We start from the raw sequence: 25,142 nt of genomic DNA on the forward strand, positions 1-25,142 counted from the left end.
GAAATTGCATACATATCAAAGCGGTTCACTCTAATAAAAGGAGTCCTCATTCCAAAGAGGAGAGAAACCCCAATGAAAGGAACTAAGCATTTTTCTCGTTCTAAGCCCCCATGTCGTCGGTCGGATCCTGCAAACCCTCTCAAACTTTGCAGGCAACGATCTGATCCTCCACTCTCCGTCTGCTTTGCATGCAAAGGCCAGAACTTGAAAGGTTCCAGGTACTATAACTATTGTGCTACTTGTGATTTGGAATTTCACAGAGGTTGTCACACTTATCCTCCAGAAATCAGACACTCTTTTCATCTACTCCACCCTCTCACCATCACCGTCTTAGATCCTAACTTTTTGTAGCTCTGATGTACCCCTTATTCCAATTTATTATTCATTCATCCGGGTCAGAAGTATATGACAACTGTACACATGAAGATGAAGTGTACTATGGTTCTTCAGACGAAAACAACAAAAGATGCAAATCTTGTCGGAAAAAATTGAAAGGCGGCAGCAAAATGTACTATCATTGTTCTTTATGCAATTTCAGCTTACACTCTTACTGCGCAAAGGACTCACCACCTCTCACTATTGAAAACCAAAAACTCCATGACCACTCTCTTACCCTATTTCCTAGAAGAGTCCCGTTCACCTTTGCCTTGTGATGCTTGTGGCTTCTCTCTTTCCGCTATCATGGATTCTGTTTACTCTTGTCTGCTTTGTAACTTCATGGTTCATAGTATGTGTATCTACTTACCTCGTGTCATTAAGCTCACCCGTCACCCACACCGTCTCTCTCACACTTCCTCCCGTGTTCCTTCTGATCATGAATTTTCTTGTGGAGTTTTGTCACAAAACAGTGGACATCAACTATGGGCAGTATTCTTGTAATAGAGGATGCCACTATGCTGTACATCCCAAGTATTAGATGTTGGGTCCTTAAAGACCACAATACTCAGAAACAACACAAGGCACATGTTTGAACTTGTAGAAATCTTCACCACATGAAACCAAGCTTGTCTTTGAAAGCCTTTTGTCATGTTTCTTCTACTCTCCACTTCTTGTAGATTTTTCACGAACCTACTTCAGTTTCTTACAACACTTTTGACTCCATAGAAACAAAGTCGAAATTCGGTTCTCCCGGGAGCTTCTTCTCTAGGTTCATGAACAGTTTCTAGCTCACAAAGATTATTAGCAAATTGAAAAAAACCAACTATGCTACTACATGAAAAAGATCAGAACAGTTTCAGTTTTTATAATATTATTAACTATTTATTTATACCGTAAGACATTTTCGCTATAGTTTAGCAGGTTTTTGCCAATTTTCCACCTAAAAGGGGAAAACTCTACCAAGATCATAACATCCAAATTCTTAAAGGTCACAATACTCAAAAACAACACAAGGCACATGTTGAATCTTGTAAAAGTCTTCACCACCAGACGCCAGCTTGTCTTTGAATGCTTTTGTCATGTTCCCAATCTCCACTTCTTGTAGATTCTTCAAGAACCTCGTTCCTTCAGGAACCGACTTCAATTTCTTACAACACTTCAGTTCCAAAGAAACAAGACGGATCATGGCACCGTCTTCTACAGTCCACTCTTCTAGATTCTCAAGCTGTGACAATGTCAAAGAATGCAGCTGAGGGAAACCATTTACAGAACAATGAAGTTCACTACCAACAAATGATCCTTCAAACAGCTGAAGAATCTTTAAGTTCGGAAGCTTCTCAAGAACCAAAAACGGGTCATCCACTAACCCGCATTGCCACAACCGCAAGGCACCGAGATCAGAGGAGAAACTCTGTTCCCCAGGGAGCTTTTCTAGTTTAAGGAAGAGTTCCAGCTCGGAGAGATTAGCAAAAGCAGAAACCAACTGTGTTATATCAACTGGTGGAGGCATAGGTTCGCAGGGAACGTTAATCGTCAAGCCACGGAGACGTTTCAAGACTCTACTCAAAGAAGACACAACCTCAAAGTCTGTGTTTTGAGAAGAAAGATTGATGGACAATCTTCTGAGACTCATCATTGCCAGAAGATCCCTTGGATTGCATTGTCCAACAGGGAAGTCCCAGAGCTGTTGCAGGTTCCTTAGAGTACTCAAGTCCAGCTTCGTTCTTGGATCAAGCTCTGAAGGCATGCACAGATGTCTCAGCCGCTTTAGCTTCCATATCACATCTGGAATATACAGTTTCCCCTTCACAAACAAGTCTAGAGTAATCATCAACGTTAAGTTTCCAATAGATGATGTAACTTCCTTCACATTTGTCAACCTCAAACTAAAGTTTCTCAAATGGATGAGATCTCCTACATCATCTGGCAACTTCCCTCCTTTGATCTGAGCTCCCTCAAGATCTAAAACTCTAAGGAGTTTCATCTTTCTGAAGGAGACCTTACCAAGAAGTGTCCATTGACTTCCTTGATTTTTCATCAAATACACAAGAGATCTACACTGAGAACTCATGTAAAGTCTCTCGATCCGGTGTTCCTCCGCACCACCATGTATTTGTACAGAGATTCTGCGAGATGTATTGGTCAAAAGAGACCGTAAAGCTTCATCTTCTTCTTGTTGCCTTGAATCAACAACTTGCACAAAGCTTTCTTGTTCAGCTTTCTGTAAACACACCTCCCTCATTAGATCATGCATACGGCATGTCATCACTTCCGAGGTTACAATGTCTCTTTTCCCAACCATCACAATGCTTCTCTTTACCAACTCTTCAAGGTAATCTTGCCCTATATCCTCTACTGTCATCCCAGATTCTTCCGTGTGTTTTACAGGCATAACCATTCCCTCTGCGATCCAGTAACTAACCAATGTTCCCACATGAACCTCAAAATCTTCAGGATAGTGAGCAAAGTATAGGAAACACTGCTTCAAATGGGCAGGCAAGTCCTCATAACTCAAGGACAACACATCTGCAACCATCATACTCTTACTTCCATTGCTACTTCCTCCATTTGAAACATATGGTGTGATGTTCTCTTGCACTCTCTGCCATTGGTTCAATGTGTTTTTCATCGCCAAAAGTCCTCCTAGAACCGTTATAGCTAGAGGTAAACCTCCACACTTTATGGCCATCTGTTTCCCAATCTCCTCCAGTTTCTTGACCAACATTGGCTCTAAAAAATGGTAAATACAGTAAAAGCTCTATAAATTATAATATTAAAATTGCAATATTTTTCTTATTTATAGAATTATTAATTTATAGAAATGGATTTTTTAGAGTCATATATTTATAACAATAATTGATTGTATGGTATATATTGATTAACTTTTACAAATACAAATTTCATATCATTTTATTAAATCATTTTGTGTATATAATCTACATATACATTAATTTTAGATGCATTTTAGATGTTATATTACAAAATAACATCAAAATATTTGAATTGTTTGGAAAAGATAAAGATGGACTCACTATAAATAAAAACAAACAATATAGTACTAGGTGTCTTCCTGCACCATCTGCAGTAAAAAAATTTAAAATATTTTTTAACAGATAAATATAAATTATATTTTAAAATAAAATTTTATTAATATTGTAAATTTTCTTTTCCGTATCAATATTTTAATATAAATTTGATTTAATTAAACATAAAAATTATATTTAAGAATATGCATGTATATATTTGAAATTATAATCTTAGATAGATTTTTTCTATCTATTTATTTTAATTAAATATATTAAATAAATTTGTAAAATTTGCATAATTACCAAAATTAAAATTAAACAATATTTATAAAATTTGTAGATATATAAGAAAATAACGAGTTTACGATTAAATGTTTATAATTTTCTAAAAAAATTGTATATATTTTTGAAAATTTTAGTTATAAATTGTATAATTAAATTATATTTCGAAATTTATAATGTCATATTTGAATATATTTATTTTAATGATGATTTATGAGTTATTTCCATATTCTAAAAAAATTCCAAAAATATAAATTGACATTAAATGTAATATATAAGTTATTACCATATTTTAAAAAGTTTGCCAAAAATATAAATTAACATTAAATGTAATTGTCCATATCATATTAAGCTATAAGACATGTCATCAATTTAAGTAGCCATGTCATATTTGTTTTGTGAAATTGATTATCGAAAAGACATGTGGCAAAATCACTTCGCAAATATAGTCTAGGGGATTTGATTTATACTTATATAAACTTAATATATTTATTAACTATTAATTTATTGTTATAATAAGACCATATATTTACATAAGTTTTTCAAAAAACTATTATCTTGTTGAATCTTGTCATATTTTGCTGTAGCCCAATTAGAAAATAATGATTACCAGGTGTTTATTAATTTATAAAATATTAATTTATAGAGTTTTTAAGATTTGAATATTGTAAAATATAGTACACTCGAATGCAAAGTAGAAATAGAGCTGTTGTATTACCTAAATTATCTCGTCCCTGTAATGAAATTTTCTCCAACAGCTCCCAACTCTCTTCATGTGTTAGCAATCTCGGCTCATGGAGTACACCTCTCGGATCAGCGTACAAAGCAACCTCTTTGTTCCTTGTGGTGAGTACTATGTTGCTTCCTGCAGTGTTGTGAACAGGACTTTTACTTCATCATACTGTGAAATAACAAGAATCATAGAGCACTGAGTCGCGTACCTGTTTCATGTGGAAAGACATGTTTCAGACCATCCCAAGCATCAGTGCCCCATATATCATCAAGCACAACGAGACATTTAGTCCTTTTCAAGAACCGATGCAACTCCTCTCCAAGCTGTTCATCTCTCAAGCTAAGTATCCTTTGGTTCTCATCTTTATAGCTGAGGCTCAAAAGAATCTCTTGCCAAACATGCCTCCGTCTAAACTCTTGAGAAACATAAACCCATGCAAACCTATCGAAGTGACGCCTCACTATACTATGATGGAAAACCTGTCTGGCGAGAGTTGTCTTCCCTAAACCACCCATTCCATAGATGGACATGACCCTTAGTTTCTCACCGCCGGAAACTAAATCATTCACTAACTTCTCAAGACTCTGCTCTAACCCAACAAGATTGTGCTCAGCGGCATATGGAAAGGACTGCCTCTGCTCTCTTAAACTATCAAACAAACTCAAACTTTCTCCGTCCATAGCTTCTTTTATACCATAGTCTTTCATGCTCGCTGCTATCTTAGAAAGCCTGGAAGTGATCTCTCTAATCTCTGAGCCAACCTTATGAAGTGAAACCGCCTCACTCAACATGCAAGAAAGCCTCCTAAACACCTTTTTGATCCCTTTTCCTTTATTTGATTCCGCCTTGAGGAAAAATGCTTCGAGGAGATCTTCTGCATCGTAAGCAGCTTCTCTAATCTCTGCAATCCAGTTCCGCACTCTCTCGCTTTTACGCTGCTTCTCATCTGCATCTTTCAAGAAGCACCTCAAACGCTTCAGTTCGTCTTGCAGCTGCTTCACCTGGTCGCCTATACCAAACAAGAACAAAGGTTCTTCAAGGAGAAACTCCCCTAGCTTCTGCACTGTCACGGAAACAATAGCTTCTGCCATTTGCCTGTTTCTTGATTCACAGCTTTGACTCTCCCAAGTCTCTACTCCCTACACTATAAGAGTCAACATTTAACTATCATGGCAAAAGATTCAATTTCAAGACTATTTGTCCCTTTCTGATTTTCAACTCTTTGCACCATGTGAACATACTTCTCTGGTACAGCTACCAAACCACTTCTTGAAATGTTCTTCTGTGATGGCCCATGAACCATCACATCCACATATTCATCCATCACTTTGGTGGGAGACTTTCAAAAGTCTTCCTGGTCTCCTACAACCATACATTTCATTTTCCTTCTCACCTTTAATTGCAGATACTACAGTAATATAACTGTAGTTCTTCTCTACCGCATGTTTAAACAAACGAGCTTACTCAGAAAAAAAAAAAGGTACAATTAATGAGAACCAATCAAATAAAGAGGCCGAAGAAAGCATAGAGAATCTTATTTTTGTATAACCATGAACTGTGGCTGATATGCAAAACACCAGATTTGGCTTTCTTAATTTGCTGGTAGGAATGAGATTAGATTAGACTTCACAGATAACTGTTATTATGATTGTTGTCTTTTCAATTGGTGTGGTGAAACTACAACGTGTAATAACTTATGAGTGTGAACAATACAACAAGCCTGTTTATTTTTGTTTTCCTCATCCGAAAGGTTAGAGAAAACCAGCAGATATACAAAAACCGTTCTTACATTTGAGCCTCAGAACTATTGTAGAGCTTGCACTTGTTTGTTCCAGCACAAACGAGACATTCGTCTGCATCACCTTCAACATGACTCAGACAATGTTGGATTCTGTCGTTCACAACGTTCTGTAGAAAGAAACATAAGCAGATTACTAAAAGCAGACTGGCTTGAAGTGCTCACACGTTTTAAGTAGCAAGTTGGATGAATCTCCAGTGGTTCTTTCCATGATTGGAAAAAAAAACAAGAGTTATTTCTTACAATGAGGAGATTATGGAGGCCGAGAGGTGCAGTAATGAGGTATGAGATGTCAGAGAACTCCTTTGCAGCATCAGCCGTCAAAGCAGGAATATCCTTGATTAATTAAGAGCCATAATCCCACAAGGTTATTAGTGTAGAATCCTCCAAAAACATCCCCAGTAAGTAGACCAACTAAAAGCTTCAAGAAACATACACAAGGACATACCTGGTGCCAGTGTCTTCCAGGAAACAGAAAAAACGGGCTAACAACAACACGTTTCGCTCCTTGTTGTACACACAGACTGAATGCACTTTTTATAGACGGCTCAGCCAATTCCTAGTGTAAATAAGAAATCAGAAATATAGAAAGCAGAACCAAAACAAAAAAAAAGAATGTCCAAGTAGTCGATTCAAGCTAAGTCTAAAACATAATCAGAAAACTACAAAAAGAAGAGATCAGATTTTAGCAATTTCATAAGAATGCAAGTAGTTTTTTTTTTTTTTTGAACTAAGGAATGCAAGTAGTTCAAACAAGTCAATTCAATCAGATGGAGTAATGATCTCAGGTCACATACTGCATCCTAAAGGAACATGAGAAACTACAAACAAACTGTATCAAATTCACAAAGAATGCAACTCTAGTGGTTCAAACAAGGGATCTCAGTCAGGTAAACTATCAGAAATGGAGTGAACTTAACTGAAAAGTCTCAGGTTATACTGCATTCTAAAGGAACATGAGATGATAAAAAAAAAAAAAAAACATTACCATATGAGCAGGCTCCACAATAGGGTAGCCAGTGTTGTCTTTGAACATCTTCACAAACTCCTCTGGAAACTCTCAAGACAATTAATTACATCTATTGTAATGAGACAATTAACAATCAACAAAGCATAAGATTAAGAAGAGAAGTCTCACCAAGCATGATATTAGATTCTCGGCGACGAGAACCGTGGTCTACGATTATAATCCCATCAGCATCACCAATCCCACTTCTGAGCAACTCGCCATTCTCGAACCTCGCCAAACATGGAGATCCTCTTCTCTTTATTCGTCGGGATTGAACGTTGTCAACTTTTAAGGAACATGGCAAAGCCCATGGCCGATTCATCTCACAAGAAGAAGATGAAACAGGAGCATCTGCTCTGAGATTGCTACAACAACAAAAGTTGAGAGGAGAAAACTTCAGAATAGAGCAAAACAAGAGAAGAAAAGGAGATAAGGGTAATGAATGATAAAAGAACCGTTGGGAGGAGATTCTCAGGTTGATGAAGAAGTGAGATTGAGTCGCTGCCATTGAACTCATCTGATAAACTTGTTGTCGGGACTGACTCCATTTTCACTTTATTTGTTTTTCCCATAATTCCTCGAGAAAACTGTAAATACATAAATGGGCCGTTAGTGAGCCTTTAGTTTAATCGGGGTTCGTATTTCAGGTTTATAAATTTAGCCCCAGTAGAATATTATAAAATTTCGGTTCGGATTTGGTTCGAGTTTAGTCGGATTCAGTTTGGAGTTTAGTAATATTTTCAAAAACCTGTTAAACCCTAATTTTGGTTTTCGAATCTTAATCGGGTTTTTGGTTCCGTAATATTATTTTGTACTTAGTTAAACCCACAAACTAAATAAAGATCGAATGAAATATAGACAAAGAAAAAAGAGAAATATTCTTGTCATGATTTTTTTATATTTTTAGTGTAATTTTCAATTAAGTAAATTAGAGAGTAAAGATAATGACCTGAACAACTCATAAACTATGTGCAAATACAGTATACCAAATATATTATAGATACTTATTGATTCAAAATTTCAAATATTTATTCAGTTCGGGTTTGATTCGGAGAAAACCCATGTTATGTCGGATTCACTTATTATTTATTTTTATTGGACCGAATTTGGTTTGGGTTTTCGAATTTGGTTCATTTGTCAAACCCTAATTACTAAGCACACAATCGTTTATGCGAAGATCCAAATGAAGGAAAAGTATCTTTTTCTTTTTTTTTGTCAACGAAGGAAAAGTATCCTTAAGAGCATATTTATCCCTGAGAAATCCAATTGGTTTCTTAGGTTTATTTTTACAAAAAAAAAATTAATAAACAAACTAATCGCGGGCCGCCACGAATCAGTGGGCTCCGCGAATAATGTAAGAAACTCACTAAAATCGGTTCTTAATTAGTAGTTTTCGTAATCGATCTTTAAGGGTTTTGTGAGGGTCCACATACTAAGAACCTCACTAAGGATCCCGGATAAACATGCTCTAAGCTATAGTTTTAAGGGGATGACTCTTGAGTAAATTAATCAACGAGCACTAATCCCATTAACCTTAGTTAAGCCTTAAATGGGCCTATTTTCTGAAGCCCATATGAAAATGAAACAAAAGAAATGGCAAAAAGAATATATTATTTAACACGGTCGGAAACTCAGTTCCGGAACCTAACAAGTTCGGTCTCTCTCTCCCTCTCTCTAGCGAACTCGTCTCTGGTTCTCTCCAAGTCTATCGCCGCACATCTTCTTCCGCCAAGCCTCTGATTACAATCTATTAAAGATGGAATGAGCATAAAATCGATTTTGTCAATATCTCTATTATTCCAAGACAGGTACGAACACATGAGGAGACACTTGTTTGTGCCTTAACCAAGTTAAGGTTTTCGTATTACATTGGAAACTTTCGAGATTTAGGCCTTTTCGGAAAGTGTTCTCACGAATTCGAAAGAATTGCTCCTTTTTTTTTTTTTTGCATTCGATTAAATGAAAGACTCCCTCTTTTTGTTTTGCAGTGATACAAGTAGCTAACGATGTATTCAAGATTGATAAGAAGGAACCAGAGACTAAGTTGTTTTGTATTGAAGCAAGACAAATGCTTAGCTAGACCACCGACTCGTGACTTCACCGGTTCACCATCCTACAGATTAGCAAATACACTAACAAACCATTTCACAAGAAAGCACCCATCTTGCTTCCCTATTGCCTCTGGAAACTCTTTGTGTCTCTCTTTGAACAGCCAGTTGCGTCGGTTTAGCTCTGATGGCGATGGTGCTGGTGAGGATAACCTGAGCAAAGAAAAGACTGGGAAAGAGAAGAGCGTTCTTGGAGGAGTTAACCGTTTTGATTCTCACGCTCAGCTTGGAAAGCAAGACCAAATAGATTGGCTCAACAACGAGAAGCTTGCGAGCGAGAGCAACAAGGAATCACCTTTCCTTAATAAACGAGAGAGGTTGAAGAATGAGTTCTCGCGGAGGATTCAGCCTTGGGAAACTATTCAGCTCTCCTTTGAGTCCTTTCCTTACTACCTCCAGTAATTAAACAATCTTTTGTTATCTTATTTTTTTTTTTCTCTTTTTTTTTTGCTAATATTATCTGTTTTTTTTTTCACCAGCGAGCACACAAAGGACACTCTAGTAGAGTGTGTTAGCTCGCATATAAAACAAAGAAACGTGGCGTCCACGTATGGCTCTCGTTTAGGTTCTTCAAGTGGGAGAATATTGCTCCAAAGTGTTCCAGGTTCGAGCAGTGTTTGATGTCTTGTTTTTTTTGTTATATCAAAGTATGGATAATGATTTTTTTTTTAATACAGGCACTGAGCTGTACCGTGAGAGGCTGGTACGAGCACTTGCTCGAGACTCGCAAGTTCCCCTGTTGATTCTTGACAGTAGTGTTCTTGCTCCTTACGTGAGTTTTTCTGATGTTTATTTTTGCTATGGCTTTGGAACCTTTTATGAATGTTTTAGCGTGATTTTTTGTTGGTTCTGGTCAGGATTTTGCTGATGACTACAATGAAGAGTCTGAATCGGATGATGAGGCTGCGGAGTCAGATGATGAGACTGCGGAGTCGGAAGCCGATGAAGAAACAGATGCAAACAATGACGAGGAGGGTAGCAGTGAGGCGAAAGTAGAGGGAAGTGACGATGAAGAAAGGTATCTAGAGATTTCTAAAGAAGTTCTCAAGAAACTTGGAGCTGACATAGAGGATATAGAGAAGGTATGATCTACTAATGTGAGACTCATATCGTTACCTTATCATATACATTTTCTAATATTTGTATTAAACATTTGGCAGAGAATGTCTGGACAGTTGCTTGGCTCTTCTGAGGTTCCTAAAGCTATAGCTGTTGATCATAGTGATAAAGCTAAGCGGCCTCTTAAGAAAGGTAGCTAACTCTCAGCACGTTCACCTGCCGCATTTGCATTAAATGGTGTTTGTTTATCACTGTCAAGGGTCTTTGATGTACCTTCATCGTTGTAGAAGCTCTAGATGTTCTTAGTGTATTCATTTCCTGAATGGGTCTAGCTTGTTTAAGTAACGTTTCTTTGTATCTAATTAGATTTTCTTTGTTCTCTCATTGGCTTTTGGCTTTACCACTTTCATTTCTGAAATTTTTAACATGTTTGCAGGAGACCAAGTTAGGTATGTTGGGTCGGCTAAGAAAGACGAAGGAAAGCGTAGGTAATATACTGATTCACTTCTGCGGGAAACTATCTCTCTTTACTTGTGCTTAAATATTTCAATTTGTGGATATGGCTCTACTGGACTGTGTGGTTCATTAGAAGATTTTATATAATACTTGTTGTGGCGAAAGATATGGCAGAAAACAAAATAGATGTTTAGCTTTTGCATAATGTTGGAGAAACAATTTGATCTTAATTTTATAAATTTTCTTTTGTAGCACGGTTTCTTTTAGTGCTTGCACCCCACCTGGCATGTTACTTCATGAAATTTGCTTTTCTAGTGATCTGTAGAATCCTTGTCAGCTATAAGTTATGCATGCCGTCTTTCTTTCATGTTCTAATCATTGATTGTGTTTGATGTTTTACTTGCTTTAGAACTATCCTGCATTATACAGCTTGAAATGATTAACTCACCACCCCAGGACTGAGCAATGATTAGCTCTTTACTCCATTCGTATTTTGTCAGTTAGCGTATATAGTGGAAATTGATATGTAGCTACTTATAATTTTCCATGTTGATGCTTGATGGTGCCGTTCTACAAAATTGGTGCATCTCTGTTTCTTGTGTTTATATCCTTTTCCCATGTCCATGTAATTTAATTTACATTTGATTGGATAAAAAAGGGTTTTCAGTTTAATTCCTCTGATATGTATAGTCCTCTAAAATACATATCAGGTTTCTATACTTGTTTATGTACTTTTATTTGAATGTCTTTTTGTAGTCTATTAAGGCATGTAAGCCTTCTAGCAAGTTCTTAGTTAGCCTAAGTTTTGTATATAAGGCATCAAAGCCTTCACCCTGTAAACTTGGACCTTCTTACCAGTGGTTTGGAGTTGGTTGATGTCCGTATTTGTGATCTGATCTATCCTAGAAACATCTTCGAGTTACCAAAGCTAATAATTATGATTGCATCCTTATTTTGTGTTGGCTTGTAAATGGATCACAGGGTCGTATTGGGGAAGATTTCTACATCTGATGGTCAAAAAAGTGCTTTTACCGTTATTCCTGGCAGGTGGGTTGGTAAGTCATCTAGTGTAAATATAAAAAAGATAAATGTCTTCTATTTCTAGGTTTTATCTTTCGTCTTCCAGGTCTCTTTTTTGATGTATTTCTTGCTCTAGGATGGAGACACCGTTGGGTGTCTAGACAGTGAACTTGATGCAGGATTGGTCTTTTTTCATATTTGAGTGTACTTCAAATCTTGAATTTCTTAAGTCTGACAGCTGATCAGAGATGTAGCACATGTCTAGTTGATAATTTCATTACATCAATAGTCTGTCTTACGGAGTTGATTCAGCTTATACAATGTCTGGCTTTCTTCAGATTTTTTATGCTTTTCTTTTGTAGATTTGTCTGTTTCTTTATGATTATATACTTTGTCATTTTACCTGTCGAGTGAACAAGTTGACTACTGGTACTAGAAGTTTTGCGCTTGAGACTATGGCCTATCATCTTGTAGTGTCAGGCGCATAAATATCTTCCATGATACATTGGTCTGAAAATATTTTAGATCGATGGCTGCCTAGTATTGTTGATAGTTATTTTCTTATTAACAACCAAACGTTAATTATGATTGTTCCAAGTGAGTTGGATTTGCCATTGAGAATCATTGGGGCTTTGTGTTTGAATAATTTCACATGTAGCGTTGGAAGTGAGGCAAACTTCTGTTAGGATGATTGCCTTTTGATGTGGCCGTTAGTTCCTTTCTGCATCATAGTTTCTCTAGAAATGATTCTTCTCAGATGCCATTCACTAGTCTCCCAGTTACCATTATCTCTGTCAATTGGTGAATGGATTTTTTTTTTTTGCTGTACGCCATTTGTGGTTTTTGTAATTTGACCTGTCTGCAAAATGTGCATTCTATTCTCTGTGAACTCCTTTGCAACATATAGTGACCTCGAAGAGGTCTGAGAAAATTCAAAGACGCCATAAGTTTTTTCTTAAACCAGAGTTTATATTCTTGCAGGCCGTTGTCCAAAGGACAACGTGGAGAGGTATATGAAGTGAGTGGGAACCGTGTAGCGGTCATATTTGACTCTGGCGACAATAAAACATCAGAGGGAAGTGAGGAAAAGCCAGCAGAACAGCCCCAAACGTTACCTATCCACTGGGTAGATGGTATAATTGCTTCACAATATTCCTATAGGCTGATATGTGAATCAAGAGGATCACTCACTATGTAATGGCTGACATCATTTGAAATGTAATTAAGTAATATATTTTTCTCTACGCAGCTAAAGAGCTCAAACTCGACATGGATATGCAAGCAGTTGATGGCTACATTGCTATGGAGGCGTTAAATGAGGTATATTTGGAAGTACATTAACTTTGCTTGATAGCTTTACTCATGCATGTATCAGTTTCAGGTTGAAACTTTTGGCTATATAATTGTATATGTGTAAGTTGTAAATTTTCATGTCTTAGAAGATGATCTCTCCGACAGTAGCAAGTGCTAAGAACTTTTTATTTTAGTTTGATTGAATTTTTGTGTATATATATAAATATATGTATACAACAAGAAGCTATGCTCCGTTTTGCCAGTAGCCTTAGTTTTCACTGGTGTGTTGTGATAACTGTGACCAAGTCTGCCTCTGTTCCTAACTGTATGTGTACTTATTAATGTGGTTATAAGTACATTGTCCGCTATAGTAAATCAATTGTTTTCGTGTCTTTGTAGGTTTTGGGATCCAATCAACCACTTATAGTCTATTTTCCAGACTTCTCGCAATGGTTGTCTAGAGCTGTGCCTAAAGCAAGACGAAAGGAATTTGTAGACAAAGTCCAGGAGATGTTTGATAAATTATCTGGTCCGATTGTTATGATGTGTGGGCAGAACAAGATAGAAACAGGCTCAAAAGAAAAAGAGAAATTTGTAAGCCTTTCAACATATCTCACTCGTCAATGGTTATTGTTCGGCCTTTGTTCCTGATCAGTTGTTGAACAAGTTAATTTTTTTTCTTATTGAAAACAGACGATGGTGCTCCCAAACTTTAGCCAGTTTGCGAAACTGGTAAGCTAAACATTAAAATAGCAGTTTACTAATAGAGTTGAGTTTTTTTTACCATGGTGCACTTGTCTTTGCATGAGTTTGCTGAGATTCTTCTTCTTATGTCTTCTTAGTCCCACAAAGAAAATCATCTGATGAGAACTTGCAAGTTATATAACATTTTGAATACCCGTTAAGTGGCAGCTGCGAATTAGTCAAGTTATTTTTATATTTTGCAACACGTGCGAGACTGTATCGTTATCCTTAATATGCCTCTTGCTTAGTTTGTGGGTCGGCTTTTTCTTATAGACATCCATTGCAATGTTATACGCTTCTTGATATTCATTGTGGTGTGTTGCAGCCTCTACCGTTGAAGCGTCTAACGGAGGGATTAACAGGAAGTAAACGATCAGAGGAGAATGAGATATACAAGCTTTTCACTAATGTTATGCGCCTACATCCTCCAAAGGTATGATGGATCCCTATGTAGCTCTTAAGGAATCACAGTTTATTTCATTGCTTCTTTTTAAAATCATGGTGTAGGAAGAAGATGCCCTTGGACTGTTCAAGAAACAACTTGGAGAAGATAGGAGAATTGTGATATCTCGGAGCAATATAAATGAGTTACTTAAGGTATTTAGTTTTAATTTCATTGAGAGAAATTGAGTCGAGCGTGTAATGATTTCACTAATCGTTTAATCTCAATGTTTTGATTTGCAGGTACTTGAAGAACATGAGTTGTTATGCACAGACTTATTCCAAGTGAACACCGATGGCGTGATATTGACAAAGCAAAGTGAGTAACTCAGGTTGAATCACTTGGTTTGTTTTGCATTTTAAGTTGCCGAGTTTAAACACTTGTGTTGTTTTTTGTTTTTGCAGAAGCAGAGAAAGTTATTGGCTGGGCAAGAAATCATTATTTAGCCACTTGTCCAGAACCATTAGTTAAAGGAGGCCGCTTGTCTCTTCCTCGAGAAAGGTATATACATGATTGTGGCTTTATATTGTGAATCTGTAACTTTTTTTTTGTGTTATCTTACTGCCTTTTCTTTTGTCAAGCCTTGAGATTTCAATTGCGAGGTTAAGAAAATTAGAAGATAACTCCCTACAGCCTTCACAAAACTTAAAGGTTAGTTTAGTTTCCTCCTGCCCTTGGACTCTTGTAAATAGATCTTGAAAAGTAAGTGTTAAGAGAGAGTTTCTTGCAGGATATGGCTAAAGATGAGTATGAACGAAACTTTGTCTCGGCTGTGGTTGCTCCTGGAGAGATAGGGGTCAAGTTTGAAGACATTGGTGCTCTTGAAAACGTGAAAAAGGCGTTAAATGAGTTGGTTATTCTCCCCATGAGGAGGCCAGAGCTTTTCTCCCGTGGAAATCTCTTGCGGGTATTACAATTCTCTTTGGTACATAGCATTGTTACTCACTGTTCTGATGACATGAGCTTTTTTGGTGCAGCCCTGTAAAGGAATATTGCTTTTTGGTCCTCCTGGAACGGGTAAGACGCTCCTTGCCAAGGCCCTTGCAACAGAAGCTGGAGCAAACTTCATTAGCATAACTGGCTCAACTCTTACGTCAAAGGTGAGTGGACAGTGTTTTGTGTCGTTTTGTATGTTAGTTAGTTATGAAGAAGAATTAACTGACTCTTTCTTTTTCTCGGTTCTTTGTTTGGCGTAGTGGTTCGGAGATGCAGAGAAGCTCACTAAGGCTCTCTTTTCCTATGCAACCAAGCTAGCACCTGTTATTATATTTGTCGATGAGGTGAGAATGTTGCGTCTAAATTTCATTTTTTATGATGAGTGAATGCGACTGATGGGGTACTCTTTTTTTTTATGTTTAATAGATCGACAGTCTGTTAGGTGCTCGTGGTGGCTCTTCTGAGCATGAAGCTACCAGAAGAATGAGAAATGAGTTCATGGCAGCTTGGGACGGGCTTAGATCAAAAGACAGCCAAAGAATCCTCATCCTCGGTGCCACCAACCGTCCATTTGATCTTGATGATGCTGTCATTCGTCGTCTACCAAGAAGGTAAAACACCTGATTAGAGTTTTCATTTACATTTATGAAGTTTCGTTGTATGTTATATTGAAAGATTGTTTAATACATGTGAACTGTAGGATATATGTGGACTTACCAGATGCAGAGAACCGGTTAAAGATACTGCAAATATTTCTCACTCCGGAAAATCTTGAACCGGGTTTCCAATTCGAGAAACTCGCAAAAGAAACCGAAGGTTACTCCGGTAGTGATTTGAAGGTTAGTATTCGTTTCCAGACGCCAGAGCTTGTGGTGTGTGCTTTGTACTTTCTTGATTCATTTTCTCTTTTGTGGGTCTTATATTGCAGAATCTATGCATTGCTGCTGCTTACAGACCTGTTCAAGAACTCTTACAGGAAGAACAAAAGGTACAAACATCAAACGCTTCCACATCTTTTTTTTTTGTTGCGTGATGTTTTGTCTTGTTTGTCTCCTCAGGGTGAAGGAGCAGATGCGTCCCCTTGTCTACGGCCGCTGAGTTTGGATGACTTCATTCAATCTAAAGCTAAGGTATTATTCTAGTTGCATCGATCTGTATCTTGAGTTAGCGTTTTGTTTGGCTTTAGCGTTAGCAAAGATGTGATTGTGACACCATATGTATGGATGATGTGTGGTTGTGTAGGTGAGCCCGTCGGTGGCATACGATGCGACGACGATGAATGAGCTGAGAAAATGGAACGAGCAATATGGTGAAGGAGGAAGCAGGACTAAGTCTCCTTTTGGCTTCTGAAGAAAACTTTCAGCGTTGTTAGTTTAATTTTTTTTAAGTGTTTACACAACCAGTGACTTTCTTTCCTTATTTTTCTTTGTTAGATCATATGGTAGTAGCTCAGTGTTGTATCTTTTTTCAAGTATTCCATGTTTTCATCTTTATGTCCCTATAGAATAATCAGTGTTCTAATTAGAAGATTTAATCTTACCTTAAAAGATAAACATTTGTCCGCATTTGATTTCTTATAGTTTAACTCTTTTTAGAAAACACTGTCATTAGCCAATAATAAACTTTTCTTCTTTTGAAAAAAGGTGGGATTAGATGTTCCTATTCCAAACGTAGCGGTTGGTCTTCATCTTCAGAGTTGTCTTTATCAATTTTTCCTTAATTAGCTTTAGTTAAGCTACCATGGAAAACACATTTTGGTCATTCTGATGTTTAGGGTCTATATTTGTGACATAAAACTTTTTAGTTCTATCCTAAGACATTTTCCTTTTTTTATAGTTTTAGATTATATGTTTTCAAATTCAAACTTTTTTTTTCGATTTTTTTTCTTCAAATTTTCTTTTTGTAATTCGAAATACTTTGAGAAACTATTTTATAAATTTTTATTTTCAAATTTTTAATATTTATTTTTTATTTTATAAAATTTTAAATTTCAATCCCAATCACCATTATTAACTCTAAACCCCAAGGTTTGAATTAGTTAACCTTAGGATATAAGTGTATATTTACTTTTTTAATGAAACATTTTGGTCATTTAATCTTTAGAGTATATTTGTGACATAAACTTTTTTAGTGATATTATAGGGTATTTCCCAAAACAAAAACATCTACAGCATTAATTCTACAACAGCTATATAAATTACTGCTCACATTACGATTAAAGCCCTTAATCATACTCTGATTTTAAGACTCAACTAGATTTTGACCCGCGCTTTGAAAGCGCATGATTGTTTTCTATTTAAATTTTATTTGAAAATGATAAATATTTGTAAAGTAGAAGTTTTTTCCTAGAATTTATAATTTATAATACATTTAAGAATGTGCCTATTGTTTATGTATTCTTTGTATTTATTCTGTTTGAAATGATTGTTTATGTATACAAAATAGGAATGAAATTTAGAATGGATTCAACAAGTGTTGTATTTCTAATAAATAATACTAATTATGTAGTGTTTATATATTTTAAAGTTTATTGTATATATTTTTAATTATCATAACTAATATATCGAAAATTCATTAAATAATAATTTTTTTAGTTATACATATTTAATGTTTATTCAAAATAATAATTTATAAAAGTTTCATCTAATAATGAAATTAAATACAAAAAACTGCAGTATGTTTATATCTGAAAAGGACAAATAATATAATAGGCTTCAATTATGTTGAATATCTATGTTGAATATCAAGACCCAAATGGCCCATTATTTTAAAAGACCTGTACAGAAATTGAAACTTTAGTTTGGGCCATTTTTGTTTTTGGGATTGGGTCGAATCTGTTTGGGTTCTAATGTTGTGTGATTGGATTTAAAAATAGTTAGTTATGATTGGTGAATTAATATGCACGATTGTAATTAGGCAATAGCAGAAGGTTGTAATTATTTTGAAAAAGCAGGGGCAAAATCTCTGCTGAGATTCTGCTTAAATAGCATACATTTCTTTTAACACTCGAAAAGAAGAAGATAATTGATAGAAATAATAATTAGCGAATTGATAAATAAAATACTTGAAAATTAAAAAAACTAATGTAAACCAAAAAAGTCAACTAAATCAAATTTTCTGCATGAACCGCTAACACCTATGTTATTCATTTTCTCGACTAGTTTTAGAAAAAAAAACACTTATTTCAGATTCTGCCTGAAATTGATGAAATATTGTAGTTTATGCATTTGTGTTCATAACCTTGCTCTCAAACCAGACGAAGATGGTTTTTTATTTATCAACTAGTATATAAAATGAAAAACAAAAGTTTGTGGTAAATATTCGAAAAGAGAATTAAAAGAAAATCACATTGCATGAAGTGGTTTAGCTGCGTATCCAAGAAGGCTCCAAACCATATAGCTTATCGCCTCGGTTTTGAGCAGGTGATGATGTTCTGGGTGGTGGTGCATGTACCGTTATCGGAAGAACCCATTCGCTTTTTTCCCTTTCCGGGACTAACAACGGATGTTCATACCTGTGTATTCAAACACAACCAAAAGAAACTGACTTCAACACCTTGATCACTTCAAAAGACTGAAAGAGAATTAATACCTGCTCAAGTCTACATCCTTCGGGGTGATTAGGAACTCGAACCGAAGAATCCATTGCACAGAAACACGGGGTGTAGTAAACGACATTGGACCATCCGTGGGAATCGAGAAAAGAAAGCTTGTCTGAATAAGGTCTGCCACCACTTCATGGTGATCGCTTTGGACCTATTGTTGAGAGAAGACACAACATTATGCAATGTAGTAGCAAAGCTCTTCTTTGCAGAAACGAAGTCAATCACCAGAGTAAACTCTGTTGTATTTGTACCTTAGTATGCGTTGGAGAACTTCTCCTCGACGGATGAACAAATTTCCTGTTTATCGTCTCTGAAGTTTCTAGTGTAACCGAGACCTGAAATCGGATACCGATAATCAAAATCAACAGACCTTGATATGGCCTCATCAGATTCAGATTATACACCAGAAAATAAATACTTTGTGGATTTACCTCAAGGCATCTTCTAGCTCCTTCATGGAAGAAAGTAAGAGTTCCACCAATCTACAAACAATTTTACCACTGGAAGTTAGTAAGGTAGGATTATGAAAGAAATGTGAAATGACATGAAAATGCCATTACGTTATCGCTGAAGTAATAAGTAGAGTCTGCATTCTTCGGAGAAAATCTAAGTAGGACTTGGTCATCCATTCTGATGTTGTAAGATCTTCCTCGTGTGAATCTTTCTGCTGCAAGAAAATGATTGCACTGGATAAGTTGCTATTTGCAGAATCCACAGTCAAATGAAGCCTACAACATGTGAAATATTTAAAACTTCGAGAAGGTTGAGAGAGTAGACTAGTTTACATGGAATTGGTTCTCCAGCTCCAGCTTCAGGTGAGTTTGATTCTCCTGGGCCATTTGTCTGCTTGAGTTGCTGGCTTGGAATCACGGAATTTGATGATTTACCAGGAGAAAAGCCATCTATTAGGAAAAAGATGGAAACATTCTTTAGTAATCCTCTCCTTGCTCACCAGTTATAGAGCTAATAAACAAAATGGATAACGGGGAATATTCCGAAGTAGCATCAATCAGTTATTATTGTTATTTGAGAACGATAATATTTTCAGATTATCTTTGAAATCAGCCTTCTACTGAAGACAGAAACACTTGTGTTAGTGAAGTAATCCTTTCACTTCTTTTTCAGCACACAACAGAGGTGTTACATGAAGTGGTTGACATTCTCAGTGACCCAACAAAAGAAATTGATGTTTCAGGCAATTACGTGCACAGTAACACTTACCAGGTCCAGAGTCGTAAGACACCACAGCAGCTGATAACTGAGAGACCAGTTCTTTTGGAGATGATCCAACACCTTCAATATATGACGTGGCATTCAAAGATAATCTTGGTCCAGAATTCAAGGACACTGAACTACCAAAAGCTCTGTTTAGATTTCCTTTGTTAGGATAGGAAGAAACAGAGGAGATCTCATCGCGTGAACTGTCATATCCATCCTCGCCATTATCATATGCGTCATTTGCCCTAGTCTGCATTAAATGCAGTTCGTTAAGTGTTTTTATGTTGACCGGCATGCAAATGAAACCAGTAGGTATGCAAAAAGCTGTACAAGCAGTAGTAAAGTCGATTAACAGTAATATGATACAACTGTGAGCATGACATACCCATTCCGAGTCCCCATCCATCCCTTTCCAGTATATTTCTGTCTGGATGGTACTGGTTGGAACAATCCCTGAAAGAAAACGTAAGAGTCTCATCAGGTTGCACTGCTAATGCCGTCCAAAAATAAGGAAAAAAAACTTGCAAAGTTATGTAATTTATTGGCTTATGAATAAACATTTTTGAAGCCTAAACTAAAATTCCTCATTAGAAACTTGAGAACAAAGCTTACCATCGGTTTGACTTTCCTCTAAAAGTAACCCGTTGTTCTTCTGAATTGCCCATACTTGTATCGGGACTCGAGTCTCCTGTTGATATATCAAACAGGACCACGGGTCAATATTATGCCAAATTCGAATAGAAAAATCCAATTACAAAAGGGGGAAATAACGATATTCAGAAAAACAAGAGTCCTAAGACCAAATGCATCCACTTAAATATTTTCTATAAAGCATCATGACGCATAATTATATAAGGCATGTAGATTGAATTTCATTGAGCCATAACTACTCGTACTCCCACTTCAGAAACATGGCATCCAATTTTTGGGACAAAGTTTTATTAGGATGCCAAATCAAAAAAGCGACACAATTCTTCTTGATTAAAAGGATATTACAATTAGTTGACCGAACTACTAAACTTACTCCGGTGACAAATCGGCCAAAGATAACAAGTAGGCTCATGTGAGACCTATTTTTTTTTCCAAGAACATCTAGACTAGCCTAGGCTTTATACCTCATGCTTCAACCTCTTTGTTTGAACATAAACCCTGGTGCATCGCCATTCGATTGTCACAGAGAAACAACAAGTAGATGATTTAAGAATGTTGAATTACTCATACAAAGTTCTTTGATTGTCTTATCAATTAGGCATCAAGGAGGCTAGAAACCAAAGGACGCCTAGCTAGCACTATACTAAGAAACATTATGTTCCAATCTCATACTCTCGTCTACGAAATCAAGTTTTCACAAGAAAGGTACAAATTTTTGGGTTTACCCCAGTTTAGTCTTCTAATAAAACACAATGTATTTCTCCTATAGCACCTAAGAGAACATGGAAAGTCAAGTAAACTAACCACTTCGATGAAATCTTTTGTCGAGTCTTTGTAGAATTGGCTGTTTTCTAATGCCATCAATCTTCCGCTTAATGTGCTCTTGATATAGTAATGGTAACGTAAAGTAGCGCCCTTATATGAAGGTGGTATAATCTGTGGGAGTGCAGCTCGAACCATTACTGTAGATGGAATTACAAACAAAGATGGCTGTGAGCTCAAAGATTGACATTGTGAGCCCTAACTGTCGCCATCCAGCATAGTCTACGTTATTATTCAATAGTATTAAAGAAAGGGATCAGGAAAGATTACATGTCATCTTAGCACCGGGAGATAGGAGTTGATTAGAGATCAAGGATGGTGTTGAACTGTCTAGGAAGATGTGTTCACCTGAAAACTCCAAAAAAATACACGATTAGCACATCATCACAAAGGTACACACATACAAGGCACATAACCTAGTATCATTTTCTTTCCTCAAACTTGTGAGGATCAAGAACATGAAGCACATCATTTTTTGTAATATAATACTGACGCAAGTACAGCTATAGTATATACATCTAGAGGCAATTAAGTTCCATAAATGCTATAAAGGTGCAATGAACATCATTTCTTGAATACAATATGCAATGTTTCTAAAGAAAGAACCATGAAGGCTGAAAGTCTAGGAAGTTAAAGAAACACAAAAAGAAATATCACATACTTTCAATGCTTAGTTTGATAGCCGTTTCCCCTTGGATATATTTTTCTTCATTTTTCTTAACTATTTCATTTTTATTCCATAGTTATCCTCACGGGATAGACCACATACGTTAACAACACACAAGCCTACTTTCCAGAGTGTGATAATCTCCACAAACTGATATAATAACATATAATAGTTTCAGTTTAAAAAAAAACTCCTTCAGTACCTCTTCTTCCTTTGCTTCCTGGTGATGGCTTTTGAGCAGAAAACCACTGAACGTCCAGTTTCTCAACTCCCTTAACCTCAAAACTAAGCTTGTCAACCAAAACCGAGGGGCTAGCCCCGTTCTCATGATCCCTCACAGCAGAATAGCCAACCTCAAGAGTTACAAAAACGAAATCTCCAGGCCTGTACACATCTTTATCCGTCTGCACACTTAGAGATGGCTTAATCTTGGTCCCAGAATCACCCAAAGAGTCATTAACCTCGCTGGAACTACTGCCGATCCCCAAAAATGAAAACCGTGACGATAACATCGCTTCAACGGCTCTGTGTACAACTATTCAGCCAGAGGCACCAAGCAATGCATAGAAACCCTGAGAGCAAGTAAAAACAATCATAAGGTACAAAGAAAGGCTATGAAATCCACAATGCGTGTTGATGACTTACGCGTGACTTGAATGGAGCTGGAGCAGCGAGAAACCCCCGATTCGAGGTTTCACAGATCAATTACTTCAAATCGAAACTCAGATCCAGAGAGAAGACGACGCGAATCGGGCAGATCACAGAAACAATTCGCGAGAATTTCACAGATCTCGTTGACAGTCAGATTCAGCAGAGAGACTGAGCTTCTGCCTTGTGTTCGTGACGGCAGAGAAACAGAGATGTACGGAGGACGACAACGCCGGGGGGTAAGTCCTTCGGAGCCGAAAGTCCGGCGATAGAATCCTCCTCCGTCGCTAGAATCGAGAGAATGTGGAGGAAGGCAGCATTAAGGTTGAGATTTCTTCTAAACCGGGAATGATCAATTCAGCTCCTGATCTGATTTTTCTCGTTTATTTCCCCCATTTGTTTAATATTTTATTTAACGTTTAATACTTACAATTTTCAGAAAAAAATACTCTAGGATAATCTTTATAAAAATTACAAATATAGCATATAGATATCGAAATGACCAAAATATATTTTATTAAGTACGTAAAAAACATTTATACTCGTATAATTAACTTATTTAAATTTGGGGTTTAGATTTAAAGAAGAAGTTAGAGGAGAGTAGGCTTACGATTCAATATACATATATATATATAATTAACATTTCAAATAATAATTTTAAAAATGCTTTCAAAAAGGGTTTTGGATTTTAAAACAAAATTTCAAAAAAGGTTCGAACAAACAATGCTGACAAGAAAAAAAAAAACAAAAAGTTTTGAATTGAATAAATGTTTTTTGAAAATAAAAATATCCTAGGTAGTCCTAAAAATGTTTTACAGCAGATAAAACACACAAAAATTAAAATAACCAATATAAGTTTTTATTTATATATATTTATATATTTATAGAGTAGTATAGGTGTCATTTAGTTCTTTAATAGAACTTTTTTGTGTGTTCTTTTGGTCAAAAACCATTTTAGATTTTTTTTGAGAAATTTATGTTTATTTTCATTTTATAAAAAATTTCCATGGTGTAGAGAAACTAAATAAAAAATAATAAAAATAAAATTATTTATGAAAAATATTTTTTTTTGTTTGTTTCATGTATTGGTTCAATATTTATAAAAATATGTCTAATATTGATGCTTCGCGCATGATATTATTTTATTATTGTTAAATATAATTTTTAGATGATGTAATTATGTGATCAATCTTTATTTGTAAAGAGCATTATTTAGTGTTCTATTGTATCATGTAGTAGTAGGTAATATGTTAATATATTATGTGTTTGTTTTTTTTCAATAATATATTGTGTATATAATAGTATTTGCTAGTGGTGAATTGAGTTTCTGATGTAAAGCATATTGAATTTCAATAATTTTTCACTTAGGCATCTGTTGATCCTAAGATTGACGTTTCAGCGTCAAATTTCTATTTTATTTTTTTTACATTTTTTTATCATTACTCTTTTAAGATGTGTTTTGCCATCTCGCCATATTTTGACCTTAAACTGCCAACATCTATGTATTTTGTTTTCTTTTCCGGTGTACAGTGTTTTTTATTATCACTGGGAAAATACTCATATTCGTGCTCTTGTTTTTTCCTACATTTTTTTCTTGTTAGATTATCTGGTATTTGTTATAAATCAGGCTTATAAATTTTCAGTTGTGCGGCTGTTTCTCACGGTGTTGTAGGCTGTTTCGGTTAATATTTGACATTTTCTTCTTTAGATTTTGGCTAATGTTAGAAACTACATCTCGTTGGATTGTGTCAGAGTTTAGTTGTTTTTGATATTATCTTCCTCATCGTTGGCTTGTCGTCGATAGTCTTTGCTCGTCTTGGTTTTCAAAATCTGATTTTTGGTGATTTGATGCTTTTCTCTGGTGGCTCTTCCTTTCGTCATATTTGCTACTCAAGATTTGGATAGTGCATTTCTCTGTGTATGCTATATGGACTTGGAAAGTTGTTTCTGGTCTCAATCTTGAGCTCTAGTTTCTCGGTGATGGTTGGCTTTCATTCTCCCTTCCTCAGTTTTTTTTTTTCTCTTTTTCTCTTCATCTCTTGGTGTAATTGTCCGGAATTAGTCTTTTGGAGCCTTGGTCCCTTTTTATTCAGAGTTTTGTAGTTCTTCGCTGGCATAAGCACCTTGTATGTGTTTGTTTAGTTTTTTTTAGGTGTTTTTTACCTTTTAACTAGTGGTTGTACTTCTTGTTTTATGGTCCGATGATTATTATTCCTTTAACCCATTTTATTGGCTTTTTGAGTTGGTG

The 25,142-nt window shown here is 36.0% G+C and overlaps 4 protein-coding genes across 6 annotated transcripts; 1 reads left to right on the top strand and 3 right to left on the bottom strand.

Annotated features, from left to right (window-relative positions):
* Positions 1 to 1,217: 1,217 nt before the first annotated feature.
* On the bottom strand, positions 1,218 to 5,814 carry LOC103832891 (putative disease resistance protein At1g50180). Its single transcript, XM_009108987.3, has 3 exons — positions 4,628 to 5,814; positions 4,405 to 4,551; positions 1,218 to 3,108 (listed from the first exon to the last, which is right to left on the bottom strand). The coding sequence occupies exons 1-3, from the start codon at positions 5,508 to 5,510 to the stop codon at positions 1,361 to 1,363; spliced, it is 2,778 nt and encodes a 925-aa protein (XP_009107235.1). The 5' UTR covers positions 5,511 to 5,814; the 3' UTR covers positions 1,218 to 1,360.
* Positions 5,815 to 6,044: 230 nt separating this feature from the next.
* Positions 6,045 to 7,839, bottom strand: LOC103832890 (sirohydrochlorin ferrochelatase, chloroplastic). The gene is made up of 6 exons (XM_009108986.3): positions 7,682 to 7,839; positions 7,356 to 7,591; positions 7,206 to 7,267; positions 6,666 to 6,776; positions 6,461 to 6,553; positions 6,045 to 6,327 (listed from the first exon to the last, which is right to left on the bottom strand). The coding sequence occupies exons 1-6, from the start codon at positions 7,741 to 7,743 to the stop codon at positions 6,205 to 6,207; spliced, it is 687 nt and encodes a 228-aa protein (XP_009107234.1). The 5' UTR covers positions 7,744 to 7,839; the 3' UTR covers positions 6,045 to 6,204.
* A 993-nt stretch (positions 7,840 to 8,832) lies between these two features.
* On the top strand, positions 8,833 to 16,849 carry LOC103832892. 3 transcript variants are annotated; one of them, XM_033276340.1, is made up of 25 exons: positions 8,833 to 9,051; positions 9,221 to 9,732; positions 9,814 to 9,938; positions 10,012 to 10,106; positions 10,192 to 10,416; positions 10,495 to 10,585; positions 10,830 to 10,881; positions 11,831 to 11,896; positions 12,851 to 13,002; positions 13,119 to 13,189; positions 13,562 to 13,756; positions 13,856 to 13,894; positions 14,232 to 14,339; positions 14,414 to 14,503; positions 14,591 to 14,666; positions 14,753 to 14,849; positions 14,930 to 14,999; positions 15,079 to 15,255; positions 15,326 to 15,448; positions 15,545 to 15,628; positions 15,711 to 15,895; positions 15,985 to 16,123; positions 16,213 to 16,272; positions 16,343 to 16,414; positions 16,527 to 16,849. In XM_033276340.1, exons 2-25 carry the CDS (start codon positions 9,233 to 9,235, stop codon positions 16,632 to 16,634), a joined length of 3,000 nt encoding a protein of 999 aa, XP_033132231.1. In that variant the 5' UTR covers positions 8,833 to 9,051; positions 9,221 to 9,232; the 3' UTR covers positions 16,635 to 16,849. The 3 variants fall into 3 exon arrangements, with proteins under 3 accessions (XP_033132231.1, XP_009107236.1, XP_009107237.1); XM_009108988.3 differs by having other exon boundaries at positions 8,833 to 9,034; positions 9,215 to 9,732; XM_009108989.3 differs by lacking the exon at positions 11,831 to 11,896 and having other exon boundaries at positions 8,833 to 9,034; positions 9,215 to 9,732.
* A 1,640-nt stretch (positions 16,850 to 18,489) lies between these two features.
* LOC103832893 lies at positions 18,490 to 23,301 on the bottom strand. The gene is made up of 13 exons (XM_009108991.3): positions 22,892 to 23,301; positions 22,449 to 22,818; positions 21,850 to 21,927; positions 21,562 to 21,719; positions 20,719 to 20,794; positions 20,492 to 20,559; positions 20,110 to 20,356; positions 19,674 to 19,790; positions 19,449 to 19,555; positions 19,320 to 19,370; positions 19,140 to 19,223; positions 18,876 to 19,039; positions 18,490 to 18,798 (listed from the first exon to the last, which is right to left on the bottom strand). The coding sequence occupies exons 2-13, from the start codon at positions 22,756 to 22,758 to the stop codon at positions 18,648 to 18,650; spliced, it is 1,611 nt and encodes a 536-aa protein (XP_009107239.1). The 5' UTR covers positions 22,759 to 22,818; positions 22,892 to 23,301; the 3' UTR covers positions 18,490 to 18,647.
* Between the last annotated feature and the right edge of the window lie 1,841 nt (positions 23,302 to 25,142).

The sequence above is a fragment of the Brassica rapa genome, chromosome A08 (genome assembly GCF_000309985.2).
Source record: "Brassica rapa cultivar Chiifu-401-42 chromosome A08, CAAS_Brap_v3.01, whole genome shotgun sequence".
Taxonomy (NCBI): domain Eukaryota; kingdom Viridiplantae; phylum Streptophyta; class Magnoliopsida; order Brassicales; family Brassicaceae; genus Brassica; species Brassica rapa.